The sequence below is a fragment of the Scyliorhinus torazame genome, chromosome 10 (assembly GCF_047496885.1).
Source record: "Scyliorhinus torazame isolate Kashiwa2021f chromosome 10, sScyTor2.1, whole genome shotgun sequence".
In the NCBI taxonomy this organism is placed as follows: domain Eukaryota; kingdom Metazoa; phylum Chordata; class Chondrichthyes; order Carcharhiniformes; family Scyliorhinidae; genus Scyliorhinus; species Scyliorhinus torazame.
In genome coordinates this window covers 129,610,122-129,637,541 of record NC_092716.1, presented here as the reverse complement: position 1 = coordinate 129,637,541, position 27,420 = coordinate 129,610,122, and the positions used below count along the sequence as shown (strand labels likewise).

Below are 27,420 nucleotides of genomic sequence, written 5' to 3'. Positions count from 1 at the left end.
CACCCAGATCTCTCTGTACATCAATTTTCCCCAGAGCTTTTTCATTTACCGTATAGTTGGCTCTTGAATTGGATCTTCCAAAATGCATCACCTCGCATTTGCCCGGATTGAACTCCATCTGCCATTTCTCCGCCCAACTCTCCAATCTATCTATATTCTGCTGTATTCTCTGACAGCCCCCTTCACTATCTGCTACTCCACCAATCTTAGTGCCATCTGCAAACTTGCTAATCAGACCACCTATACCTTCCTCCTGATCATTTGTGTTATATCACAAACAACAGTGGTCCCAGCACGGATCCCTGTGGAACACCACTGGTCACAATTCTCCATTTTGAGAAACTCCCTTCCACGACTACTCTCTGTCTCCTGTTACCCAGCCAGTTCTTTATCCATCTAGCTAGTACACCCTGGACCCCATGAGACTTCACTTTCTCCATCAGCCTACCATGGGGAACCTTATCAAATGCCTTACTGAAGTCCATGTATATGACATCTACAGCCCTTCCCTCATCAATCAACTTTGTCGCTTCCTCAAAGAATTCTATTAAGCATGTAAGACATGACCTTCCCTGCACAAAACCATGTTGCCCATCACTGATAAGCCTGTTTTCTTCCAAATGGGAATAGATCCTATCCCTCAGTATCTTCAGCAGCTTTCCTACCACTGATGTCAGGCTCACCAGTCTATAATTACCTGGATTATCCCTGCTTCCCTTCTTAAACAAGGGGACAACATTAGCAATTCTCCAGTCCTCCGGTCCCTCACCCATGTTCAAAGATGCTGCAAAGATATCTGTTAAGGCCCCAGCTATTTCCTCTGTCCCTTCCCTCAGTATCCTGGGATAGATCCCATCCGGACCTCGGGACTTGTTCACCTTAATGCCTTTTAGAATGCCCAACACATCCTCCCTCCTTATGCCGACTTGACCTAGAGTAATCAAACATGTATCCCTAACCTCAACATCCGTCATGTCCCTCTCCTCGGTGAATACCGATGCAAAGTACTTGTTAAGAATCTTACCCATTTTCTCCACGCATAACTTTCCTCCTTTGTCCTTGAGTGGGCCAACCCTTTCTCTAGTTACCCTCTTCCTCTTTATATATGAATAAAAGGCTTTGGGATTTTCCTTAACCCTGTTTGCTAAAGATATTTCATGACACCTTTTAGCCCTCTTGATTCCTCGTTTCAGATTGGTCCTACATACCCGATATTCTTCCAAAGCTTTGTCTGTCTTCAGTCGCCTAGACCTTATATATGCTTCCTTTTTCCTCTTTGCTAGTCTCACAATTTCACCTGTCATCCATGGTTCCCTAATCTTGCCATTTCTCTCCCTCATTTTCACAGGGACATGTCTGTCCTGCACTCTAATCAACCTCTCTTTCAAAGCCTCCCAATAAATAGAACTATCAACTTTTTATGTTTTGATTGGACACCGAGGGAGCACACGACTCACAGTCAGTGTTGTGAGCAATCAATATGCACATCACGTCAACTTGCCCTTGCTTTCGTGTATCTTTCCAGTCAGATTGATAGAAATAAAACTACGCAGATGGAAGTACACTAAATGTGGCAATCTTGTGCATGGACAACAGTCAACAAAATGTCCCATGGGCCACACTCAGAATCCAGTTGGGCTGCATGTGGCACTGGGGTCACAGGTTGCCCACCACTGATCTAGTCAACCACACTGCTGTGTGTTTAGAGTCACAGTTTGGCCAGACCGAGTGAGTAGGACATGAGTGAACCAGGTGGGTTTTTACAACAATCCCATTAGTTTCATGCTGACCATTACTGAGGCCAGCTTCTTGTTCCCAATTTATTAATTCATGGAATGTAAATTCTCGCAGCCACTGTGCTGAGACCTGAACTTGTGTTCAGAGCATTGGTCCAGCCCTCTGGTCTAGTAACATTAGCATTGTACTACCATTCACAGTTCTGGTCTCCGTTTTATAAAAAGAATATAGAGACACGAGGGAAGGCCCAAAAAACAATTTGCAAGGATGATAACAGAACTGAAAGATTATCAGGAAAGATTCTGAGGGACAGTTAATTTCCAGTTGGGGAGGTAAGGATTAATCATTTTTTTCAATGTATTTATTTGTTCATGGGATGTAGAGGAGCATTTATTGCCCATCCCTAATTGCCCTTGAGGGGGCAGTTAAGAGTCAACCACATTGCTGTGGGTCTGGAGTCACATGTAGGCCAGACCCAAGTAAGACAGCAAATTTCCTTCCCTAAAGGACATTCGTGAACCTGATGGGTTTTATGATGATCAACAATGGTTTCATGGTCATCATTAGACATTTAATCCCAGGTTTCTGTTGAATTCAAATTTAGTCATCTGCCGTGGTGGAATTCAAACCCGGGTTCCCAGAGCTTTAGTCCAGTGACAGTACCACACCATCACTGTCTCCCCTAATTATTCAGCATGGCTTTGTCAAAGGGAGATAATGTCTTTCAAATTTAATTGAATTTTTCAAGATGGTGACGAGTGTGTAGATGAAAATAGTGCAGTTGATGTAGTCTACATGGACTTCAGTGCAATCACTTACTTTCTATAGTGAAGCAACCAGAAATGCGCATAGTATGACAGAGTTTAACTCTAATCATAGAGATTTTAGCTCAGTGGGATTAGTCAGCTGGTTCGTGATGCAGAGCAAGGCCAGCAGCGCGGGTTCTATTCCCGTTCCGGCTGAGGTTATTCATGAAGGTCCCGTCTTCTCAACCTTGCTGTCGCCTGAGATGGGGGATCCTCAGGTGAAATCACCACCAACCAGCTCTCCCCCTCAAAGGGGAAAGCAGCCTATGGTCATCTGGGACTATCGTGACTTTACCTTACATGAACTTCCATAAGGCTTTGACAAGGTCCTGCATGGGGTATTGATCAAGAAGGTAGGAGTCCATGAGATCCAAGGAAATTTGGCAAATTGGATCCAAAATTGGCTTCGTGGAGAAGGCAGAGGGAAGCTGGAAGCCTGTGTCCAGTGGTGTACTGCAGGGATCCACAGGGATTGCTGTTTGTAGTGTACATTAATGATCTGGATGTGAATATGGGAAATATAATCAGTAAGTTTGCAAATTACACAAAAATTGATGGTGTGGTAATAGTGAGGAGGTCAGCCTTAGATTACAGGATGATCTCGATGGGCTGGTTAGGTAGGCAGAACAGTGACAAATGGAATTAAACCCTGAAAAGTGCGAGGTAATGCATTTTGGTAACAAGGGAATATACAATAGTAGGGTGCTAGGAAGTACAGAAGGACCTTGGGTGCATGTCCATAGATCCCTGAAAACAGCAGGGCAGGTAGATAAGGTGGTTAAGAAGGCCAATGGAATATTTGCCTTTATTAACCGAGGCATAGAGTACAAGAGCAGGGAGGTAATGATGGAGCTGTAAAAAAAAAAAAAAAAAAAAACCAACTGGTTAGGCCCCAGCTGGAGTACTGTGTGAAGTTCTGGTTACAGTCAGTGTTGTGAGCAATCAATATGCACTAGGATTTGGAATTGATTTATTGTCATGTGTACCGAGGTATAGTGAAAAGTATTGTTCTGCGTACAGTCCAGACAGATCGTTCCATACATGAAGAAACACAGGACATACAATAAGTACACAGTGTAAATATATGCACAGACATCTCAGTAGAGAAATGTATGGAGAGATCAATTCAGTCCATGAGGGTCATTCAGGAGTCTGGTAACAATGGGAAAGAAGCTATTTTTGAACCTGTTAGTGCATGTTCTCAAACTTTTGTATCTCCTGCCCGATGGAAGAGGTTGGAAAAGGGTATAACCCGGGTGGGAGGGGTCTTTGACTATGCTGCCCGCTTTCCAAAGGCATCGGAAGGTGAGATCGACTCAATGGATGGGAGGCGGTTTCATATGATGGACTGGGCAGTGTTCAGGACTCTGTAGTTTCGTACGGTCTTGGGCCGAGCAGTTGCCATACCAGGCTGTAATGCAGCCAGATAGGATGCTTTCTATGGCGCATCAGGATGCTTTCTATGGCGCATCTGTAAAAATTGGCAAGAGTCAATGTGGATATGGCGAATTTTCTTCATTTCCTGAGGAAGGACAGACGCTGTTGTGCTTTCTTGGTCGTAGCGTCCATATGGGTAGACCAGGACAGATGGTTGGTGGTGTGCACATCTAGGAATTTGAAGCTGTTAACTATCTCCACCTCGGCCCATTGATGCAGTCGGGTGTATACGAGTCAATGACCAGCTCCTTAGTTTTGCTGTCGTTGAGGGAGAGTTTGTTGTCATTCCACCACTAGAGAGGATACAGAGGGATGTTGCCTGGGCTGGAGCGTTTCAGCTATCGAGAGAGGCTGGGGTTATTTTCCCTGGAACTGAGAAGGCTGATCGGGATCCTGATTGAGGTCTATAAAATTATGAGGGACATGGATAGGGTGAATAGGAAGGGAAGGAAGAAACCTTTCCCCTTAGTGGAGGGGTCAATAACCAGGCGACAGAGATTTAAGGGAAGGAGCAGGAGATTTAGAGAGCATTTGAGGAAAAACCTTTTCAACCAGAGGGTAGAGGCAGGAACCCTCATAGCATTTAATAAACATGCTCCAAAGGCCACCTGTAGCCTCTTTACATATCAGTGTCAATTATTGGATCAATGAGATATCTAATTAGAATGTTCCTTAACAGTCTCCCCTTCCTTGGAGAAACCTTTTTTTTGTGCAAACAAAATTTCAAGACACTCAAAAACACGCGCAATTTCCCCCCCCTCTGTTTTTTTGAACAGGAAAAAAATTTACAGAAACAGACGTTTCTGAAAAAGTCATTAACAATATCCAAAAGTTTCTGTGAACTAGCCCCTCTTTTTGTTAAACAGTCGGACAATTGATAGCTACTGTCGACCCATTTAATTTTTGCTATCTGCCCTCTGTCCAACATCTGCTTCAAACTTGCGATGTCTATCCTTAGCCTTTTCTCATTGACACTTTTTAATAGAGTGCACATTTTCCCACAGGGATTTATTGTCAATGTGACACAATGGGTATGTTACCCAAATCCCCTAATCCCAAAATGTCTGTCAATATCTGAGATATATAAACGACCCTATCCACCACCTCTACAAGGCTTAAAGTCTCAGCAGCCAAAGTGCTTTTGACCACTCTCCTTATTTACTTTGTTTCCCACACAAGAGGGCAACTTTTACCATTGTTCCCCAAAAGGCAAATTATAAAACCTGCGCTTGAAACCCCATCACATAAATTTGCATACGATGCATCACTATAAACTATGAGTTTCAAGTGCCTAAGATCACCTAAAACCGGGAACCTCAAAACACACTCCTGCATTTTTAGTTTGACCAATGCTTTATTTGCTCTCATGATATCTTTCACTTTAGGATCATTCATTTTTGTACTCTACTCTAAGACATCAAAACTAACATCCGGTCTAGTCTGTCTTACCTGTCAACCAATTCAGTTGCCCAATTAAACTTTGCAGTTTCTCTTTTTCCAATCTTTGAAACCACTGCATCTTTTTGTGAAACCCGACTCCAACTAATTGCTATTGGGCTGATGCTTTCCAAATAAGATTGTTGACGTAAGGTTGCCCCTAATGTAGTCTGTCCGATTTCCAGTCCAATATATTTAAATGCCTGACTTCCAACCCTGAATTCTTTCCTCAACCCAGAGATTACAATAGCTTCAAAATCACTAGTCCCACCCCACAAAAGATCATCGACATGCATCATAAAAGATGCCAGAAAGATTTCTTTCATAGTGCCAGTAAAACATTGCCGGATCTGCTTTCAACTGGCAACAGCCTAACTTTAATTAAACTGATTTTACCGAAAAATACCAGACTCTAGACGTGTTATTGAATCCACATACACATTTGTTCAACTTCCAGAGCACCCCTTCTGTGTTAGCTGCCTCTTTTAGGAGGACTGAGAAAAATGTCTCTCTGAAGCTGATGCCTTTCGGGCAGCACGGTAGCACAAGTGAATAGCACTGTGGCTTCACAGCGCCAGGGTCCCAGGTTCGATTCCCTGCTGGGTCACTGTGCGGAGTCTGCACGTTCTCCCAGTGTCTGCATGGGTTTCCTCCGAGTGCTCCGGTTTCCCCCCACAGTCCAAAGATGTGCAGGTTAGGTGGATTGGCCATACTAAATTGCACTTAGTGTCCAAAAAAAGGTTAGATGGGGTTATTGGGTTATGGGGAAAGGGTGGAAGTGAGGGCTTAAGTGGATCGGTGCAGACTCGATGGACCGAATGGCCTCCTTCTGCACTGTACGTTCTATGTTGAAGCAGATGCCCCTGCAAAAAGGCAGCTTTTATATCTGTAGATTTGCATTCCCATGCCTTTGTGGCTAATAGAGCCAAGAAGATCTTTAAAATAACCTTTCCTGCCGGAGGTGAATCTACCCGTAAATCTTGATGATCTAAGTTTTCTTCAAATCCCTTTGCCACAAGTCTGGCCTTTGCCGCCTTTATAAGTTCCATCTGCAAGAACCTTTTCTGTCCAAATCCATCTGTGGGATAGAGCTCTTTGGATTTCGGCGGCAGCGGTGCGCAGGGGCCCTCTGGGAGGCGAGTAGTGAATTTAAAAAGCCTTGCCTTTGCAGGAGCAGCCCTTTGGATTTCGGCGGCAGCGGTGCGCAAGGGCCTTCTGGGAGGTGAGTACTTACTTTAAAAAGCCTTGCCTTTGCAGGAGCAGCCCTTTGGATTTCAGCGGCAGCGGTGCGCAGGGGCCCTCTGGGAGGTGAGTAGTGAATTTAAAAACTCTTACCTTTACAGGAGCAGCCCTTTGGATTTCGGCGGCAGCGGTGCGCAGGGGCCTTCTTGGAGGTGAGTAGTGAATTTAAAAAGCCTTACCTTTACAGGAGCAGCCCTTTGGATTTCGGCGGCAGCGGTGCGCAGGGGCCTTCTGGGAGGTGAGTACTTACTTTAAAAAGCCTTGCCTTTACAGGAGCAGCCCTTTGGATTTCGGCGGCAGCGGTGCGCAGGGGCCCTCTTGGAGGTGAGTACTTACTTTAAAAAGCCTTACCTGGTCCCGTGTCTGTTCTTCTTTTCTGTTTTATTTGTTTTTATATAAGGCGGGAAGCGGAAGTTCGACCCGTGGACCTCTGGGAAGTGTCCCCCCCCCACCAATAAATTCTGGTGGAGAGGAAACCCGAGACACTACACGTGTAGTGTCTCCCACCCGCCCTCCTCCTCTAACCTAATAATAAGACCCATTGGTGTAAGGTAAGTGCCATATTATATTATTAGCATTGTGCAGGTCAAGGTTCGGAGGTGGAGGAGCGGTCTCTCAGGGAGAGAACCTGAGAACATCTAAGACATTCAGAAGGTAAGTAAGTGATTTTTACTTATTTTCACTTTTATACCTTTTTTCAAATTGTGTGTGTCGGGGGGAAACTGAAGTGACATCACAGAAAAGCTGTGGCCAGAGTAGCTGGTTGGGATTCTACCCTAAATTTAAAATTTTTTTTGAGTATTTGGTAACTAATTAAACATAATAACTTAATTATAATTTAGAGGGATATCTAAGCCAGAGATCGGAGTATTATTATAGTTAGCTATCGCATTTCTATTAGAAATCTAGTGCTAGGAAACAGATAGTTGACAGTAACTTTGAAATTTAAAAAAATATATTTTTTTTAAAAAGACAAATTTTAATTTTAATTAATTGACGCAATGTCAGTTAGAGGGGTGCTGTGCTCTGACTGTGAGATGTGGCAGGTCCGGTAGGCTTCCAGCGTCCCGGATGGCTTCATCTGCAGAAAGTGCACCCAACTGGAGCTCCTCACAGACCGCATGGTTCGGTTGGAGCAGCAAATTGGATGCACTTAGGAGCATGCAGGTGGCGGAAAGCGTCATAGATCGCAGTTATGTAAATGTGGTCACACCCAAGGTGCAGGCAGAGAAATGGGTGACCACCAGAAAGGGCAGGCAGTCAGTGCAGGAATCCCCTGTGGTTGTCCCCCTCTCGAACAGATATACCCCTTTGGATACTGTCGGGGGGGATAGCCTATCAGGGGAAAACAGCAGCAGCCAGAGCAGTGGCACCACGGCTGGCTCTGATGTTCAGAAGGTAGGGTCAAAGCGCAGAAGAGTAATAGTAATAGGGGACTCTATAGTCAGGGGCACAGATAGGCGCTTCTGTGGACGTGAAAGAGACTCCAGGATGGTATGTTGCCTCCCTGGTGCCAGAGTCCAGGATGTCTCCGAACGGGTAGAGGGAATCCTGAAGGGGGAGGGCAAACAGGCAGAGGTCGTTGTACATACTGGTACTAACGACGTAGGCAGGAAGGGGCATGAGGTCCTGCAGCAGGAGTTCAGGGAGCTAGGCAGAAAGTTAAAAGACAGGACCTCGAGGGTTGTAATCTCGGGATTACTCCCTGTGCCACGTGCCAGTGAGGCTAGAAATAGGAAGATAGAGCAGCTAAACACGTGGCTAAACAGCTGGTGTAGGAGGGAGTGTTTCCATTATCTGGACCACTGGGAGCTCTTCCGGGGCAGGTGTGACCTGTATAAGAAGGACGGGTTGCATCTAAACCGGAGAGTTTTAAATATCCTGGCCGCGAGGTTTGCTAGTGTCACACGGGAGGGTTTAAACTAGTATGGCAGGGGGGTGGGCACGGGAGCAATAGGTCAGAAGGTGAGAGCATTGAGGAAGAACTAGGGAATAGGGACAGTGTGGCTCTGAGGCAGAGCAGAGCGGGTCTGGTGGCCTGAAGTGCATATGTTTTAATGCAAGGAGCATTACGGGTAAGGCAGATGAACTTAGAGCTTGGATTAGTACTTGGAACTATGATGTTGTTGCCATTACAGAGACCTGGTTGAGGGAAGGGCAGGATTGGCAGCTAAACGTTCCAGGATTTAGATGTTTCAGGCGGGATAGAGGGGGATGTAAAAGGGGAGGCGGAGTTGCGCTACTTGTTCGGGAGAATATCACAGCTGTACTGCGAGAGGACACCTCAGAGGCAGTGAGGCTATATGGGTAGAGATCAGGAATAAGAAGGGTGCAGTCACAATGTTGGGGGTATACTTCAGGCCTCCCAACAGCCAGCGGGAGATAGAGAAGCAGATAGGTAGACAGATTTTGGAAAAAAGAGTAAAAACAACAGGGTTGTGGTGATGGGAGACTTCAACTTCCCCAATATTGACTGGGACTCACTTCGTGCCAGGGGCTTAGACGGGGCGGAGTTTGTAAGGAGCATCCAGGAGGGCTTCTTAAAACAATATGTAGACAGTCCAACTAGGGAAGGGGCGGTACTGGACCTGGTATTGGGGAATGAGCCCGGCCAGGTGGTAGATGTTTCAGTAGGGGAGCATTTCGGTAACAGTGACCACAATTCAGTAAGTTTTAAAGTACTGGTGGACAAGGATAAGAGTGGTCCGAGGATGAATGTGCTAAATTGGGGGAAGGCTAATTATAACAATATTAGGCGGGAACTGAAGAACATAGATTGGGGGCGGATGTTTGAGGGCAAATCAACATCTGACATGTGGGAGGCTTTCAAGTGGCAGTTGAAAGGAATACAGGACCGGCATGTTCCTGTGAGGAAGAAAGATAAATACGGCAATTTTCGGGAACCTTGGATGACGAGTGATATTGTAGGCCTCGTCAAAAAGAAAAAGGAGGCATTTGTCAGGGCTAAAAGGCTGGGAACAGACGAAGCCTGCGTGGAATATAAGGAAAGTAGGAAGGAACTTAAGCAAGGAGTCAGGAGGGCTAGAAGGGGTCACGAAAAGTCATTGGCAAATAGGGTTAAGGAAAATCCCAAGGCTTTTTACACGTACATAAAAAGCAAGAGGGTAGCCAGGGAAAGGGTTGGCCCACTGAAGGATAAGCAAGGGAATCTATGTGTGGAGCCAGAGGAAATGGGCGAGGTACTAAATGAATACTTTGCATCAGTATTCACCAAAGAGAAGGAATTGGTAGATGTTGAGTCTGGAGAAGGGGGTGTAGATAGCCTGGGTCACATTGTGATCCAAAAAGACGAGGTGTTGGGTGTCTTAAAAAATATTAAGGTAGATAAGTCCCCAGGGCCTGATGGGATCTACCCCAGAATACTGAAGGAGGCTGGAGAGGAAATTGCTGAGGCCTTGACAGAAATCTTTGGATCCTCGCTGTCTTCAGGGGATGTCCCGGAGGACTGGAGAATAGCCAATGTTGTTCCTCTGTTTAAGAAGGGTAGCAAGGATAATCCCGGGAACTACAGGCCGGTGAGCCTTACTTCAGTGGTAGGGAAATTACTGGAGAGAATTCTTCGAGACAGGATCTACTCCCATTTGGAAGCAAATGGACGTATTAGCGAGAGGCAGCACGGTTTTGTGAAGGGGAGGTCGTGTCTCACTAACTTGATAGAGTTTTTCGAGGAGGTCACTAAGATGATTGATGCAGGTAGGGCAGTAGATGTTGTCTATATGGACTTCAGTAAGGCCTCTGACAAGGTCTCTCATGGTAGACTAGTACAAAAGGTGAAGTCACACGGGATCAGGGGTGAGCTGGCAAGGTGGATACAGAACTGGCTAGGCCATAGAAGGCAGAGAGTAGCAATGGAGGGATGCTTTTCTAATTGGAGGGCTGTGACCAGTGGTGTTCCACAGGGATCAGTGCTGTGACCTTTGCTGTTTGTAGTATATATAAATGATTTGGAGGAAAATGTAACTGGTCTGATTAGTAAGTTTGCAGACGACACAAAGGTTGGTGGAATTGCGGATAGCGATGAGGACTGTCGGAGGATACAGCAGGATTTAGATTGTCTGGAGACTTGGGCGGAGAGATGGCAGCTGGAGTTTAATCCGGACAAATGTGAGGTAATGCATTTTGGAAGGTCTAATGCAGGTAGGGAATATACAGTGAATGGTAGAACCCTCAAGAGTATTGAAAGTCAAAGAGATCTAGGAGTACAGGTCCACAGGTCATTGAAAGGGGCAACACAGGTGGAGAAGGTAGTCAAGAAGGCATACGGCATGCTTGCCTTCATTGGCCGGGGCATTGAGTATAAGAATTGGCAAGTCATGTTGCAGCTGTATAGAACCTTAGTTAGGCCACACTTGGAGTATAGTGTTTAATTTTGGTTGCCACGCTACCAGAAGGATGTGGAGGCTTTAGAGAGGGTGCAGAAGAGATTTACCAGAATGTTGCCTGGTATGGAGGGCATTAGCTATGAGGAGCGGTTGAATAAACTTGGTTTGTTCTCACTGGAACGAAGGAGGTTGAGGGGAGACCTGATAGAGGTCTACAAAATTATGAGGGGCATAGACAGAGTGGATAGTCAGAGGCTTTTCCCCAGGGTAGAGGGGTCAATTACTAGGGGGCATAGGTTTAAGGTGAGAGGGGCAAGGTTTAGAGTAGATGTACGAGGCAAGTTTTTTACGCAGAGGGTAATGGGTGCCTGGAACACGCTACCAGAGGAGGTGGTGGAAGCAGGGACGATAGGGACATTTAAGGGGCATCTTGACAAATATATGAATAGGATGGGAATAGAAGGATACGGACCCAGGAACTGGAGAAGATTGTAGTTTTGTCGGGCAGCATGGTCGGCACGGGCTTGGAGGGCCGAAGGGCCTGTTCCTGTGCTGTACATTTCTTTGTTCTTTGTCCCCTATCTGGTACTTCCGTGTATACCCCAAATTCACTCCAACTATGCAGTTCTTGCTGTTTGACATCGTTGATAACTTTTTCATGTAATTTATTGGCGGCCACCAAAATCTCACGTGCATGTAGGCTTCTACTCCTATTATCATAGAATTTACAGTGCCGAAGGAGGCCATTCGGCCCATCGAGTCTGCACCGGCTCTTGGAAAGAGCACCCTACCCTACACCTCCACCCAACACTAAGGGCAATTTTGGACACTAAGGGCAATTTGTCATGGCCAATCCACCTAACCTGCACATCTTTGGACTGTGGGAGGAAACCCACGCACACACTGGGAGGGTGTGCAGACTCCGCACAGACAGTGACCAAAGCCGAAATCGAACCTGGGACCCTGGAGCTGTGAAGCAATTGTGCTATCCACAATGCTGCCGTGCTGCCCTTAAGAACAAAGTAATCTACACTATATCATTCTACCGTAATCCATGTACCTATCCAATCTATTAGTATTCGTAGTCTTCCTCATGTTCTGAGACCTTGATAAACTACGTCCCCTCTCCCGCCTGGTATCTCGTTTTGTACTGCTATTGCTTGATCTTTCCCTTCTGCTGTGGGATGTCCTTTCAATAGTTCTCGACCTTTTCCTGTAAACCTGTTCACTATCCGATGTACTATCTGAACTGGCACTGCGTTTCTGTGCCCTCCATTTTCGAACTTCGTGTTCCCAATCCATTGACACCCTCCCCTGTATGCTGTACATTCACCAGTGTTTATACTTCCCAATGGCCTTCCCTGCTCTACTAATAACAGTTGCATCCTTCCATTGACTAGACCCTTCAGGCAAGTATGTCACTTTTGTACCAACTTTTAGCAGTTGTCCTTTCGGATCAATGGCCTGTCCTAATTCATCAGAAGTATTGTGTTCCTCTGCAGAAACCATGTCTATATCAGTTAACTGGTCCTCATAGTTCTGTAACACGTGCGTACCAGATGACCCTGGGGTCCTCCTCATGTCGGTCTGCTCTGTCTCAACTTGAAAATTTGTAATCTGTACCCATTATCCTTGATGAATGTACCCTAACAGTTTGATTGCCATGTTGTAAAATAATTGTTTTGCCATCTCTGCCCATGATCTTCCCTGGGCCTTTCCATTCATTAAAATTGTCTCTCTTATAGTTTACTATGTCTCCTTGCTGAAAAACAGTATTTGGTGGCCATACATTATGCCTTAAAGCTCTGCGAATTCTTTCAGAGACTTCTGTTTCCAAAAAAGCTGTTCTGAGTATTTAAATGCATTACTTAGCAGTAGAAAAGGCCGAGCTAATTGTAGTCCCTTCCCAAGCTGGAGGCTGGTCATCCAAAAAGGATGGAATTTTAGGATTTCTACCAAACACTAATTGATGGGGACTATAGCCCCCAACCATCTGCAACAAATTCTTCACATGTACCGCCCATGCGAAGGCTGAATTTAACTTGCAATTTGGTCTATCTGCCCAAATTTTCCGGAGCATGTCATTTATTACTGCATGGTTTCTTTCACACACCCCATTACTAAATGGGCTTTCCGCAGCCGTATTCATTAAGAGCAGATTCTCCCCCATTGTCCGTAAGGAATTTTGCCTGTCCCTATCCATTTTTCCATGATCTGATCCAGGATTACTCTCTTTCCTTTACTTCGTACAATGGTTGATTGATCTGGTGCTAAATCTACAAAATGCAAAATAAATATATTGTTAGCTTTATCCCAGATCTTCAGGTCCATGGCCACAATGTTGTTAAAATCCCTGGCCAAAGGTAGGGTTACTATCGGCTGTGATGGTCTCCTTCTGTACTTTCTACAAACCTCACAGCGATCACTAACCTATTCTATCAGTGATGTGGAGATGCCGGCGTTGGACTGGGGTGAGCACAGTACGAAGTCTTACAACACCAGGTTAAAGTCCAACAGGTTTGTTTCGATGTCACTAGCTTTCGGAGCGCTGCTCCTTCCTCAGGTGAATGAAGAGGTTTGTTCCAGAAACACATATATAGACAAATTCAAAGATGCCAAACAATGCTTGGAATGCGAGCATTAGCAGGTGATTAAATCTTTACAGATCCAGAGATGGGGTAACCCCAGGTTAAAGAGGTGTGAATTGTACCAAGCCAGGACAGTTGGTAGGATTTCGCAGGCCAGATGGTGGGGGATGAATGTAATGCGACATGAATCCCAGGTCCCGGTTGAGGCCGCACTCATGTGTGCGGAACTTGGCTGTAAGTTTCTGTTCTGCGTTGTCGCGCGTCCTGAAGGCCGCCTTGGAGAACGCTTACCCGGAGATCAGAGGCTGAATGCCCTTGACTGCTGAAGTGTTCCCGACTGGAAGGGAACATTCCTGCCTGGTGATTGTTGCGTGATGTCCGTTCATTCGTTGTCGCAGCGTCTGCATGGTCTCGCCAATGTACCACGCTTCGGGACATCCTTTCCTGCAGCGTATGAGGTAGACAATGTTGGCCGAGTCGCACGAGTATGTACTGCGTACCTGGTGGGTGGTGTTCTCACGTGTAATAGTGGTATCCATGTCGATGATCTGGCACGTCTTGCAGAGATTGCCATGACAGGGTTGTGTGGTGTCGTGGTCGCTGTTCTGAAGACTGGGTAGTTTGCTGCAAACAATGGTTCGTTTGAGGTTGCGCGGTTGTTTGAAGGCAAGTAGTGGGGGTGTGGGGATGACCTTGGCAAGATGTTAATCGTCATCAATGACGTGTTGAAGGCTGTGAAGAAGATGACGTAGTTTCTCCGCTCCGGGGAAGTACTGGACGACGAAGGGTATTCTGTTGTTTGTGTCCCATGTTTGTCTTCTGAGGAGGTCGGTCCGGTTTTTCGCTGTGGCGCGTTGGAACTGTCAATCGATGAGTCGAGTGCCATATTCCGTTCGTACGAGGGCATCTTTCAACATCTGTAGATGTCTGTTACGCTCCTCCTCGCCTGAGCAGATCCTGTGTATACGGAGCGCTTGTCCATAGGGGATGGCTTCTTTAATGTGTTTAGGGTGGAAGCTGGAGAAGTGGAGCATCATGAGGTTATCCGTAGGTTTGCGGTAAAGCGAAGTGCTGAGGTGACCGTCCTTGATGGAGACCAGTGTGTCCAAGAATGCAACTGATTTTGGAGAGTAGTCCATGGTGAATCTGATGGTTGGATGGAACTTATTAATGTCATCGTGTAGTCGTTTCAGTGATTCTTCGCCGTGGGTCCAAAAGGAAAAAAATGTCATCGATGTATCTGGTGTATAACATCGGTTGAAGGTCCTGTGCGGTGAGTAGGTCCTGTTCAAACTTGTGCATGAAGATGTTGGCGTATTGGGGTGCGAATTTGGTCCCCATGGCTGTTCCGTGCGTCTGGATGAAGAACTTGTTGTCGAAGGTGAAGACGTTGACCCGCGACAACGCAGAATCGCCGAGCAGAAACTTATAGCCAAGTTGCGCACACATGAGTGCGGCCTCAACCGGGACCTGGGATTCATGTCGCATTACATTCATCCCCCACCATCTGGCCTGCGAAATCCTATCAACTGTCCTGGCTTGGTACAATTCACACCTCTTTAACCTGGGGTTACCCCATCTCTGGATCTGTAAAGATTTAATCACCTGCTAATGCTCGCATTCCAAGCATTGTTTGGCATCTTTGAATTTGTCTATATATGTGTTTCTGGAACAGACCTCTTCATTCACGTGAGGAACTGCAGCGCTCCGAAAGCTAGTGACATCGAAACAAACCTGTTGGACTTTAACCTGGTGTTGTAAGACTTCGTACTATTCTATCAGATTAGTATAGTCTTCATCCCTTACCCCTGCATCCTTTAATACATTTTTCAGCCTCCGAGGAGACGGATGCGCAAATTGCCTATGCAGTTTTAATACAACAAGCTTTTTATCAGCTAAATTCCCATTTCCAGCTGCCAATAACACATCCTTAACAACTGCACCTGAAATATTATGTGTCAGAATATCGAACAGTACAGCACAGAACAGGCTCTTCGGCCCTCAATGTTGTGCCGAGCATTGTCTGAGACCAAGACCAAGCTATCCCACTCCCTGTCATTCTGGTGTGCTCCATGTGCCTATCCAATAACCGCTTGAAAGTTCCTAAAGTGTCCGACTCCACTATCACAGCAGGCAGCCCATTCCACACCCTAACCACTCTCTGAGTAAAGAACCTACCTCGGACATCCCTCCTATATCTCCCACCCTGAACCTTATAGTTATGCCCCCTTGTAACAGCTACATCCACCCGAGGAAATAGTCTCTGAACGTCCACTCTATCTATCCCTCATCATCTTATAAACCTCTATTAAGTCGCCTCTCACCCTCCTCCGCTCAAAGAGAAAAGCCCGAGCTCCCTCAACCTTTTCACATAAGACCTATCCTGCAAACCAGGCAGCATCCTGGTAAATCTCCTTTGCACCCTTTCCAATGCTTCCACATCCTTCCTATAGTGAGGTGATCAGAACTGCACACAATACTCCAAATGTGGTCTCACCAGTGTCATGTACAGTTGCAGCATAACTCTTAAACTCAAGCCCCCTGTTAATAAACGCTAACACACTAGGCCTTCTTCACGGCTCTGTCCACTTGAGTGGCAACCTTCAGAGATCTGTGGACATGAACCCCAAGACCTCTCTGTTCCTCCACATTCCTCAGAACCCTGTCATTGACCCTGTAATCCGCATTCAAATTTTTTCTACTAAAATGAATCACCTTGCACTTATCAGGGTTAAACTCCATCTGCCATTTTTCGGCCCAGCTCTGCATCCTATCAATGTCTCTTTGCAGCGTACAACAGCTCATCCACTACTCCACCAATCTTGGTGTCATCAGCAAATTTACTGACCCACCGTTCAGCCCCCTCCTCCAGTCATTGATAAAAATCACAAATAGCAGAGGACCCAGCACTGATCCCTGTGGTACACCGCTGGTAACTGGTCTCCAGTCTGAACATTTCTCCATCCACCACCACCCTCTGTCTTCTATGTGATAGCCAGTTACTTATCCAATTGGCCAAATTTCCCTCTATCCCACACCTCCTTACTTTCTTCATAAGCCGACCATGGGGAACCTTATCAAACGCCTTACTAAAATCCATGTATACGACATCGACTACTCTACCTTCATCTACACACTTAGTTACCTCCTCAAATAATTCAATCAAATTTGTGAGGCAGGACTTATCCTTCACGAATCTATGTTGACTATCCCGGATTAATCTGCAACTTTCCAAATGGTCATAAATCCTATCCTTCAGGACCTTTTCCATTAACTTACCGACCACCGAAGTAAAACTAACCAGCCTATAATTACCAGGGTCATTCCTATTCCCTTTCTTGAACAGAGGAACAACATTCGCCACTCTCCAGTCCTCTGCCACTATCCCCGTGGACAGTGAGGACCCAAAGATCAAAGCCAAAGGCTCTGCAATCTCATCCCTTGCCTCCCAAAGAATCCTAGGATATATCCCATCTGGCCCAGGGGACCTGTCGACCCTAAGGTTTTTCAAAATTGCTAATACATCCTCCCTCAGAACATCTACCTCCTCCAGCCTTCCCGCCTGTATCACTCTCTCATCCTCAAAAACATGGCCCTTCTCCTCGGTGAACACTGACAAAGTATTCATTCAACACCTCTCCTATCTCTTCTGACTCCATGCACAAGTTCCCACTACTGTCCTTGACCGGCCCTAACCTCACCCTGGTCATTCTTTTATTACTCACATAAGAGTAAAAAGCCTTGGGATTTTCCTTGATCCGACCCGCCAACCCTAACCCTAATTGAATACAATAGGGTCCGGACTGTGTAAATTGTAAGTCCACCGTCTTTCCAAAAACTATTGCCTTATCATGTTCCATATACAGTTTGCTTTCTTTATTGACGGTCTGCTCAGAAGCAAAGGTATCTCACTTGATACACCATCCATGCTAATGAAATGATTCACTCCGGCAATATTGAAAGAGATCACCACTCTTTTCAGCGACTCCAGAAAAGTATCATACCCAAACCTGAAACTTGTGGAACTTTCAAATTTCTTAACCATGTTACGATTTTCAGCATTCAAAGAGTCCAGGTAACATTTTAACTAGTCAATTCCACACACAATAGATGTACAGTCACTGTCCAATACAGCACAATTGAAGGATTCTGCAACCAACACCCTCATTGGGGCTGGTTTAGCACAGGGCTAAATCACTGGCTTTGAAAGCAGACCAAGGCAGGCCAGCAGCACAGTTCAATTCCCGTATCAACCTCCCCGAACAGGCGCCGGAATGTGGCGACTAGGGGCTTTTCACAGTAACTTCATTTGAAGCCTACTTGTGACAATAAGCGATTTTCATTTTCATTTCGTTACCGGAGTAAAACTGCTTACTAATAGGACAATGCCTTCTTTCTGGTCACTATCTTTTTCCTCTTCTGACTCTTCCATGTCATGTGTAGCTTCAAACACGATTATAACGTGTTGAAAGCATAATGGTATTGAGAGTCACACCAAAAACATCGGTTTATCATACCCCGGGCATTTCTGGGATTCACTTTCTTATTTCCATTCTCCATGTCCCTCTTCGTAGTATAGGTTTTAAATGGGTTTCTGTCCTCATTATTTCCGGGTCCCGATCTCCTTCCATATTCTCGTAACCTGCTCGTAGCCTAACGATCTCGCCATCCTGTTAGTAGTGTATCTTCCACAGTCTGCTTTATTGCTGACTGACTCAGCACGGTAGCACAAGTGATTAGCACTGTGGCTTCACAGCGCCAGGGTCCCAGGTTCGATTCCCCGCTGGGTCACTGTCTGTGCGGAGTTTGCACGTTCTCCCCGTGTCCGCGTGGGTTTCCTCCGGGTGCTCCGGTTTCCTCCCACAGTCCAAAGACGTGCAGGTTAGGTGGATTGGCCATGCTAAATTACCCGTAGTGTCCATAAGGGAGGGGTTATTGGGTTGCGGGGATAAGGTGGAAGTGAGGGATTAATGTGGGTCGGTGCAGACTCGATGGGCCGAATGGCCTCCTTCTGCACTGTATGTTCTATGTAATCTATGTAATCTATGACTCATTTGTGACATAAGAGCCATAGGAATCGAATGTTTCCCCAGGAACTTCTTTAAGGCCTCGATCATCTGATCGAATAAGGTATCATTATCCGCAAACTTAACTCCTGTCAAAACCAGGAGCCTATCTATATTGGACACTCTAGCACAGTCCAATAACTTAAATGCCAACACAGATTGTGAAATTCCAGGCAGTGTTTGTGCAGCCTTCTGTATAGTCTGCAAAATTCTGTTATCTAGTCCTCAATAGAGATATCCTCTGTTTTCCGGAATCTATCAAATTCTGACCAGGCTTCATAAGGACTTAACAGGTCATCCTTTTGATCAATCTTATCCATAAAACGTAATAGAGTCTCCAGACCTTCTTCTGAGTCTAACTCTTCCAATTCCAGTTCAGAAAACACTTTTTGCTTTGGATTTTACTCTCATAAAGTAGAGAAAGAGCCAATGCCATACCTTGTTTCCTCTTTCCCAAGGCAGTTAGCTTAGCCCACATAACAACTGCACTTCTCCATTGGTCGTACGATCCCCTTTCAGAAAATAATGGTGGATAGTCATATCCGGCCATCTTTATCCTGGGTTCAGCCATGTTTTTTTTTTCCTTCTCACTTACTCCATGGCTCATTAGAATTTCTTTTTCCTGGAAAAGTATCTTTCAACCCTTTATATTTACACAGCAACCATCCTCTGCTACCAATGTCAGCCTCTGGCTGTTGTTGAGTAAAGAGTTAAGAGTTCTGCTCCTTTTCCCAAACACCTTTACTTTTCTTTGGACACACTCAACACCAAACTCTATCATCACATCACATGCTCCAAAGGCCACCTGTAGCCTCTTTACATATCAGTGCCAATTATTGGATCAATGAGACATCGAATTGGAATGTTTCTTAACCCATTCCTTAACATGTTGTACAGTCTAATTGTCCCTCTCACCCATTCAAGAGCTGTCTCTCCCCATCTCCTTGTCGTCTTGCAGCCAATTAGTCTGCATGAGCTTTGAGGGGGAGGAGGGATAGGGGGCTGGGCAGAGCACATATGCTGAGCAGTGAAGACAATCCCTGCTAACCCCCACCCTTTCTACCCTTTTTCTAATCCATGCTTCTTTTCCAGAGATGAAGCCCAGTATTATCGGGAAGAAAAAACCAACTACAGCCAGGAAGAGGGTGAGTGTAAGCAGATGATGAACTAACTCTTCACATAGACCAATGCTGCTGCCTTCAGCCTGATTCTCTCTCTCTGTACAGTGTCTGCTGGAACCGTGCAGAATAGTGGAGATGGGAGTGTCTGCTACAGCTTTCGTCTGGAGTCCAGAGAAGAGACCAAAGGAACTGAGCTAGGAAGAAAGGGTCTCCCAATGACCATTTATTTAACTGGTGAACAGACTGGCAGATGGAGGATAAAATATATCCGTACAGAAAGAGGGCTATCTAATTTTCCCCACTCCTCCCTCATAACATGTGGGAGGAGCACAGTGGTTAGCACTGTTGCTGCGCAGCTCCAGGGTCCCAGGTTCGATTACCGGCTTGTGTCACTGTCTGTGCGGAGCCTGCACGTTCTCCCCCTGTGTGCATGTGTTTCCTCCAGGTGCCTCCCACAGTCCACAGATGTGCAGGTTAGGTGGATTGGCCATGCTAAATTGCCCTTAGTGTCCAAAAAGGTTCGGGGGGGGGGGGGTGTTGCTGGGTTATGGGGATAGGTTGGATGTGTGAGGGCTTAAGTGCGGTGCTTTTTCCAAGAGCCGATGCAGACTAGGTGGGCCGAATGGCCTCCTGCACTAAATTATGTGAAATAACCCTGAAAATCTCTCCTTTTCAACAACCTGCTGAATTTTCTTATGAAAGTTACTATTGAATCAGTGTTTCTCACTCATCTGTATCCCCTGGTTACTGACCTCCAGCTACGCAAAACATTGTTTCAAATTCCTCTATTAAAATCAGCTCTAAATCTTCTCTGCTGTAAGGTGAGCCCGCTCGGATCAGGTGTTGGATAAAGCAGAGGTAGCCATGGGCTCTGAAATAATAGGTGGGGCATGGCTACACCAGGTGAAAGGGAAAAGATAGAGAGCAGAGTTAGTGACTGAAGCCAAGGCCATGTCAACATTTATGAACAAGCTCTAGATAGGTGGGTAGGAGGTAAGGGGGGTGGGATTCGGGATGCTGCTCTCTATAGAGTAAGCTCTTGTATAGGCTGGTTGGGTGAAAATATCTATGTCTGTATTATAATTGAAGAATATCCACTTTCTAGAGCCACTTCCTTAAGTATTCTGGGACTTAGATTATCAGGCCTTGGGGAGTTATCAGCCTTCAATCCCATCAACTTCCCCAGCACCATTTCACTACTAATATTGACCTCCATCAGTTCCTCCCTCTCACGAAACCCTGCATGCCCCAACATTTCTGGTATCTGATTTGTGCCCTTGCTTGTAAAGACAGGAATAAACAATTGTTGCAGTTCCCCCATGCGCTCCTTGAATGTACGCCATTGCCTATCCACTGTTATCCCTTTAAATAACGTTCCCAAATCGATCAAAGCAAACTCGGGGCACATTTACCATGACCATTGGCTGTTCACCCTTCCCCTCCAGAGTGACCTGCAACTGCTTTGATACATCCTTGACCCTAGCACCAGGGAGGCAACATACCATCCTGGAGTCTCGTTTGCAGTCACAGAAACACCTATCTTACAATTGAATCCCCTATAACTATTAAACTCGGTTTGTTCTCACTGGAACGAAGGAGGTTGAGGGGCGACCTGATAGAGGTATACAAAATTATGAGGGGCATAGACAGAGTGGATAGTCAGAGGCTTTTCCCCAGGGTAGAGGGGTCAATTACTAGGGGGCATAGGTTTAAGGTGAGAGGGGCAAAGTTTAGAGTAGATGTACGAGGCAAGTTTTTTACGCAGAGGGTAGTGGGTGCCTGGAACTCACTACCGGAGGAGGTAGTGGAGGCAGGGACGATAGGGACATTTAAGGGGCATCTTGACAAATATATGAATAGGATGGGAATAGAAGGATACGGACCCAGGAAGTGTAGAAGATTGTAGTTTAGTCGGGCAGTATGGTCGGCACGGGCTTGGAGGGCCGAAGGGCCTGTTCCTGTGCTGTACATTTCTTTGTTCTTTGTTCTTTGTTCATTCCCACACTTTTTAGTCCTCTGCAGCAGAACCAATCGTGGTGCAACAAATTTGGCTGTTGCTGCTTTCCCCGGAGAGGTCATTCCTCAACAGTATCCAAAGCAGTATATCTGTTTTGCAGGGGAATAGCCACAGGAGATTCCTGCACTGCCTGCCTAGCTCTCTTGCTCTGCTTGGTAGTCACCCATTCCCTGCCTGCTGCAGAGTCTAATCCTGCAGTGTGACCACCTCTATACGTGCTATCCACAACACCTTCCGCCTCGCGGATGCTCCACAGAGTCCCCTGCCGTCGCTCCAGCTCCAAAACCCGGGCGTCCAGGAGCTGTAGCTGGAGACACTTCCTGCACACATGCTGGTATTGGCATTGAAAATGTTCCCGGCTTCCCATATGGAACAAGAGGAGCAAACCATGGCTTTAAGCTCTCCTGCCATAACTTACCCCTTTTAAATTAAACCTTTGGAAGATGCTTGATATTAGATTAAATCCAATTCTCTATGGCCCTTCTTTCCTTGTTACTTCCAATTATAGCCCTCCGTTTATAAACCACAAAACCTATTTTCAACTATGTGATAAACGTTGTAAAGACTTACCAGCCTTGTCCACTACTTACCAATCCGCTTTCTTCCTTGTAGCTTCAGCTGCAGCAGGGCAAGTCCACTCTCTGAAGATTTAAAAGTTACAAAGCACAGTGAAAAAGCAAAGAGCACCTCTTCCCGCTCTGCAGAGAATCCCCGCTCTGCTTCAAATTCCCAAGTTTAAAACTGTCTGTGCCTCACTCTGGATGTGACCTCTCTCCCATTGCACGTGCGTAAAGCATACTGAGTTGGTTTTGAAGCCCTTTTTCTTAAATCGAGCTGAGATGGTCTGAGATGACTCGCACACAAGCGATCCACACCTCGACTCCAAATCAGGTGATGGAAAGATAATTGTCCCTCAGCTATCTAGGTGGGGCATCTCCTTATTAATTTTTTAACTGGACTAATAGTAGACACAGAACAAGATTCACAAGCCTTGTATAGGGTTGGAGTTTAGAGGACATCTGTCCACCAACAGGTCAGACTGAGAAAAGAAAAGATTAACTAATAACCAGAAGGTCAGCAGGTGATTGACAATAGAAGCACAGATGAGAATGAATTAGCACTGAGTTCTGACCTGAAGCACAGTGCCTCAAAGATACCACGTGCATAATCAATGGTATTGCAAAGAGAATTGAATTTGAAGTGAAAAGTAAATCAAAATGTTACAGCTTTGGGGGAAAAACAGGGTAGTGAGGCTCATGAAATAGCTTTGTCAGATTGTCGTGTTGAATGAGCACTCCTATGTGTAAGATTCTAGGAGAGAATCAGAGGCACGTGGGTGTTCCTGAGAGATGTTCCAATTTGGATCAGTGGGCCTTTCTTATGTGGTCATTTGTACTAGAGTCCCTCATGAGAACAAAATTGAAGCACAATAATCTGTGTGTCCTCCACTGTACATCTTAAACAGGATCTACTCCCTCACCTCAACTCTGGCTCATTCTTGCAGTGATGGGTGTTATGGACGAGGCGTTTTCAGAACCCCAAAATGTATCATGGAGTTCAACCAACCTCTCCCTTTAATGGGTTTGTTGCTTTTCCCTAGCACACGGCTTTTTCCCTAGGTGTGGGATTACAATTATGGACACGTGGGTTTTTAAACACAACACTGCTTATTCCATGAACTCAACTTAACATCTTAAATAAACATTGGATCTCTTAACACCCCTTACTTCAAAGATAACTCAGAAAATATTGCAACAGTAAATAACTCCTTAAAATGTTCCTTCAAACTTCCAAGAGACTTAACACCTTTAAACAGTATCACATCAGGTTAAAGGATATATATATTTTCTGTAGAATGGCAGAGATATATTAGCTTGGTTGACTTCAGCTCCAGCACCGTGCTTTCTTCCTGCAAACTCTCTGGAAACACACAGACACACCCAAGCTTCTTTCTCAAACTGGCTTTCTCTTCAAGCAACTCACAGCAAACCAGAACGTCTCCAGCTGCTGTCTCAAACTGGCTTTCTCCTTTTAATCAGCTCACAGCAAAACAGCCAGGTACTTTTAAACTGCTCTCAGCAAAACCAGCCAGGCACTTTCAAACTGCAAAACCAAAATGGCTGAACTGAGCTGAGCTCCACCCACTCTATGACATCACTGTTTTCTTAAAGGTACATTGCTTAAACATCCAGTTCTTAAAGGCACTCTCGCATGACACAGGAATAGAGGAGAAAGAATAAGGGGCGGGATTCTCCCTTCTGGTGACGAAGTCCCCATGCCAGCGGGAAAATCGGCGCCAACCACTCCGGCGTCAACAGCCCCTGAAAGTGAGGAATTCTCCAAACGTTCGGGGGCTAGCTTGCTGCCGGAGTCGTTGGCGCCGCTCCAGCTGGCGCCGAAGGACCAGCGCGAGTTCGCGCATGAGCGGAACGGCCGGCGTGATCCTGCGCATGCGCGGACCGAACGGCGTATTTCTGCGTAGACCAGCAGGCGTATTTCTGCGTGTGCGCGGGAGTTCTCTTCTCCCCGTCGGCCCCCGGGCAATATGTCGGGGCCCTACAGGGGCCCGGCGCGGAGGAAAGAAGGTCCCCACGGAAACAGCCTGCCCGCAGGATCGGTAGGCCCCGATCGCGGGCCAGGCACTGGTTAGCACTGCATCCTCACAGCTCCAGGGACCCGGGTTCAATTCCGGCCTCTGATGACTATCTGCGTGGAGTTTGCACTTTCTCTCAGTGTCTGCGTGGGTTTCCCTGGGTGCTCCGGTTTCCTTTCACAGTCCAAAGATGTGCAGGTTAGGTGGATTGGCCACACTAAATTACCCTTCAGTGTCCAAAGAGATAGGTTGGGTTACGGGGATAGGGTAGAGGCGTGGGCTGAAGTAGGGTGCTCTTTCCAAGGGACAGTGCCGACTCGATGGGCAGAATGTCTCCTGCACCGTAAATTCTGTGATTCTAAGACAGGATGTCAGGAGATTTGGAAGGAGAGAACTCCCAAGTGGTCGTTTTCCAATTTGTCTGCTGCACTTGGCCTTCTAGATGGCAGAGGTCATGGGTTTGGAAGGTGCTTCTTAAGGAGCCTTGGGGAATTCTGTAGTGCATCGTGTAGATGGTACACACGGCTGCCGCTATTTGTCGGTGGTGGAGGGGGTGAATGTTTGCAGAAGGAGTGTCAATCAAGCAGGCATTGTTAACCACCCAGCCAATCTTTGTGCCATCCGCAAACTTAATGATCCTACTACCCCTTCACATGGTCATTTATGTGGTTTATATAAATGACGAAAATCTGTGGTGTGTCACTGGCTTCCAATCACTAAAGCACAGGGCTAAATCGCTGGCTTTGAAAGCAGACCAAGGCAGGCCAGCAGCACGGTTCAATTCCCTTAACCGCCTCCCTGAACAGGCGCCGGAATGTGGCCTACTTGTGACAATAAGCGATTTTCATCATTTTTCATCACTATATGAAGATGTTGTAGATGAACTTCTTGGAGCTGCATTCATCCAGGCTAGTGGGGAATGTTCCATCACACTCCTGACTTGTGGCTTGTAGACAGTGGACAGGCTTTGGGGAGTCCGGAGATGAGTTACCCATCATAGGATTTTGAGCCTTTGATCTGCTCTTGTAGCCACAGTATTTATATGGCTAGTTCAGTTTCTGGTCAGTAGTAACCCCCAGGATGGGAGATTCAGTGATGGTAATGCCACTGACTGTCGATGGCTTAATTCTCTCTTATTGGTGATGGTCAGTGCCTGACGTTTGTGTGGCGGGAACGCTACTTGCCACTTTGATGGAAGGACGGTCATTGATGAACAGGCTGAAGTTAATTGTTCCAAGGACACTATTCTGAGGAACTCCAGTAGTGATGTCCACTTGGAGAGGTAATGTTTGATCATAGATTATCATAGAATTTACAGTGCAGAAGGAGGCCATTGGGCCCATCGAGTCTGCACCGGCTCTTGGAAAGAGCACCCTACCCAAGGTCAACACCTCCACCCTATCCCCATAACCCAGTAACCCCACCCAACAATAAGGGCAATTTTGGACACTAAGGGCAATTTATCATGGCGAATCCACCTAACCCGCACATCTTTGGACTGTGGGAGGAAACCGGAGCACCCGGAGGAAACCCACGCACACACGGGGAGGATGTGCAGACTCCGCACAGACAGTGACCCAAGCCGGAATCGAACCTGGGACCCTGGAGCTGTGAAGCAATTGTGCTATCCACAATGCTACTGTGCTGCCCACAATCAGGGACAGTCAGCATGACTTTGTCAGAGAAAAGTCATGCCTAACACATTTGACTCAATTTTTTGAGGAAGTGATCGTGTGTGTAGATTAGGGTTATGCAGTTAATGTAGTTTATATGGATTTCAGCAAAGCCTTTGACAAGAGCCCACAGGGGAGACTGATAAAGAAGGCAAATGAACATGGGATACAGGCGAATTTGATAAGGTGGATTCCAAATTGGCTTGAGACCGAGGGTGATGACAGATAGCTGCTTTAGTGACTGGAAGCACACCACAGAGATTCGTCATTTATATAAACCACATAATGGGCACAATGAGGAGCTTGTTCAAGGAACAGCTATTGCGTGTCCTTGATAAGTATGTACCTGTCGGGCAGGGAGGAAGTGGCCGAGCAAGGGAACCGTGGTTTACTAAAGCAGTCAAAACACTTGTCAAGAGGAAGAAGGAGGCTTGTGTAAAGATGAGACATGAAGGTTCTGTTATGGCGCTCGAGAGTTACAAGTTAGCGAGGAAGGACCTAAAGAGAGAGCTTAGAGAAGAGCCAGGAGGGGACATGAGAAGTCTTTGGCAGGTAGGATCAAGGATAACCCTAAAGCTTTCTATAGATATGTCAGGAATAAACGAATGACTAGAGTAAGAGTTGGGCCAGTCAAGGACAGTAGTGGGAAGTTGTGCTTGGAGTCCGAGGAGATAGGAGAGGTGCTAAAATGAGTATTTTTCGTCAGTATTCACACAGGAAAAAGATAATGTTGTCGAGGAGAATACTGAGATTCAGGCTACTAGACTAGAAGGGCTTGAGGTTCATAAGGAGGAGGGGTTAGCAATTCTGGAAAGTGTGAAAATAGATAAGTCCCCTGGGCCGGATGGGATTTATCCTCGTATTCTCTGGGAAGCTAGGGAGGAGATTGCTGAGTCTTTGGCTTTGATCTTTAAGTCATCTTTGTCTACAGGAATAGTGCCAGAAGACTGGAGGATAGCAAATGTTGTCCCCTTGTTCAAGAAGGGGAGTAGAGACAACCCCGGTAACTATAGACCAGTGAGCCTTACTTCTGTTGTGGGCAAAATCTTGGAAAGGTTTATAAGAGATAGGATGTATAATCATTTGGAAAGGAATAATTTGATTAGAGATAGTCAACACGGTTTTGTGAAGGGTAGGTCGTGCCTCACAAACCTTATTGAGTTCTTTGAGAAGGTGACCAAACCGGTGGATGAGGGTAAAGCAGTTGATGTGGTGGTTATGGATTTAGGTAAAGCGTTTGATAAGATTCCCCACGGTAGGCTACTGCAGAAAATATGGAGGCATGGGATTCAGGGTGTTTCAGCAGTTTGGATCAGAAATTGACTAGCTGGAAGAAGACAAAGGGTGGTGGTTGATGGGA

At 46.1% G+C, this 27,420-nt stretch overlaps 1 protein-coding gene across 5 annotated transcripts in view; it reads left to right on the top strand.

Annotated features, from left to right (window-relative positions):
• Positions 1-27,420, top strand: part of arfgap2 (ADP-ribosylation factor GTPase activating protein 2) — a 72,462-nt gene that overhangs the window by 5,336 nt on the left and 39,706 nt on the right. For 4 of the 5 annotated variants that reach the window (XM_072518731.1, XM_072518733.1, XM_072518732.1 and 1 more), the window contains one exon: positions 19,749-19,801. The exons of the other annotated variant lie outside the window; for it this stretch is intronic. In XM_072518731.1, the coding sequence (XP_072374832.1) occupies positions 19,749-19,801 (53 nt within the window). The remainder of the gene's footprint in view (positions 1-19,748; positions 19,802-27,420) is intronic. 5 annotated transcript variants of the gene reach the window in all.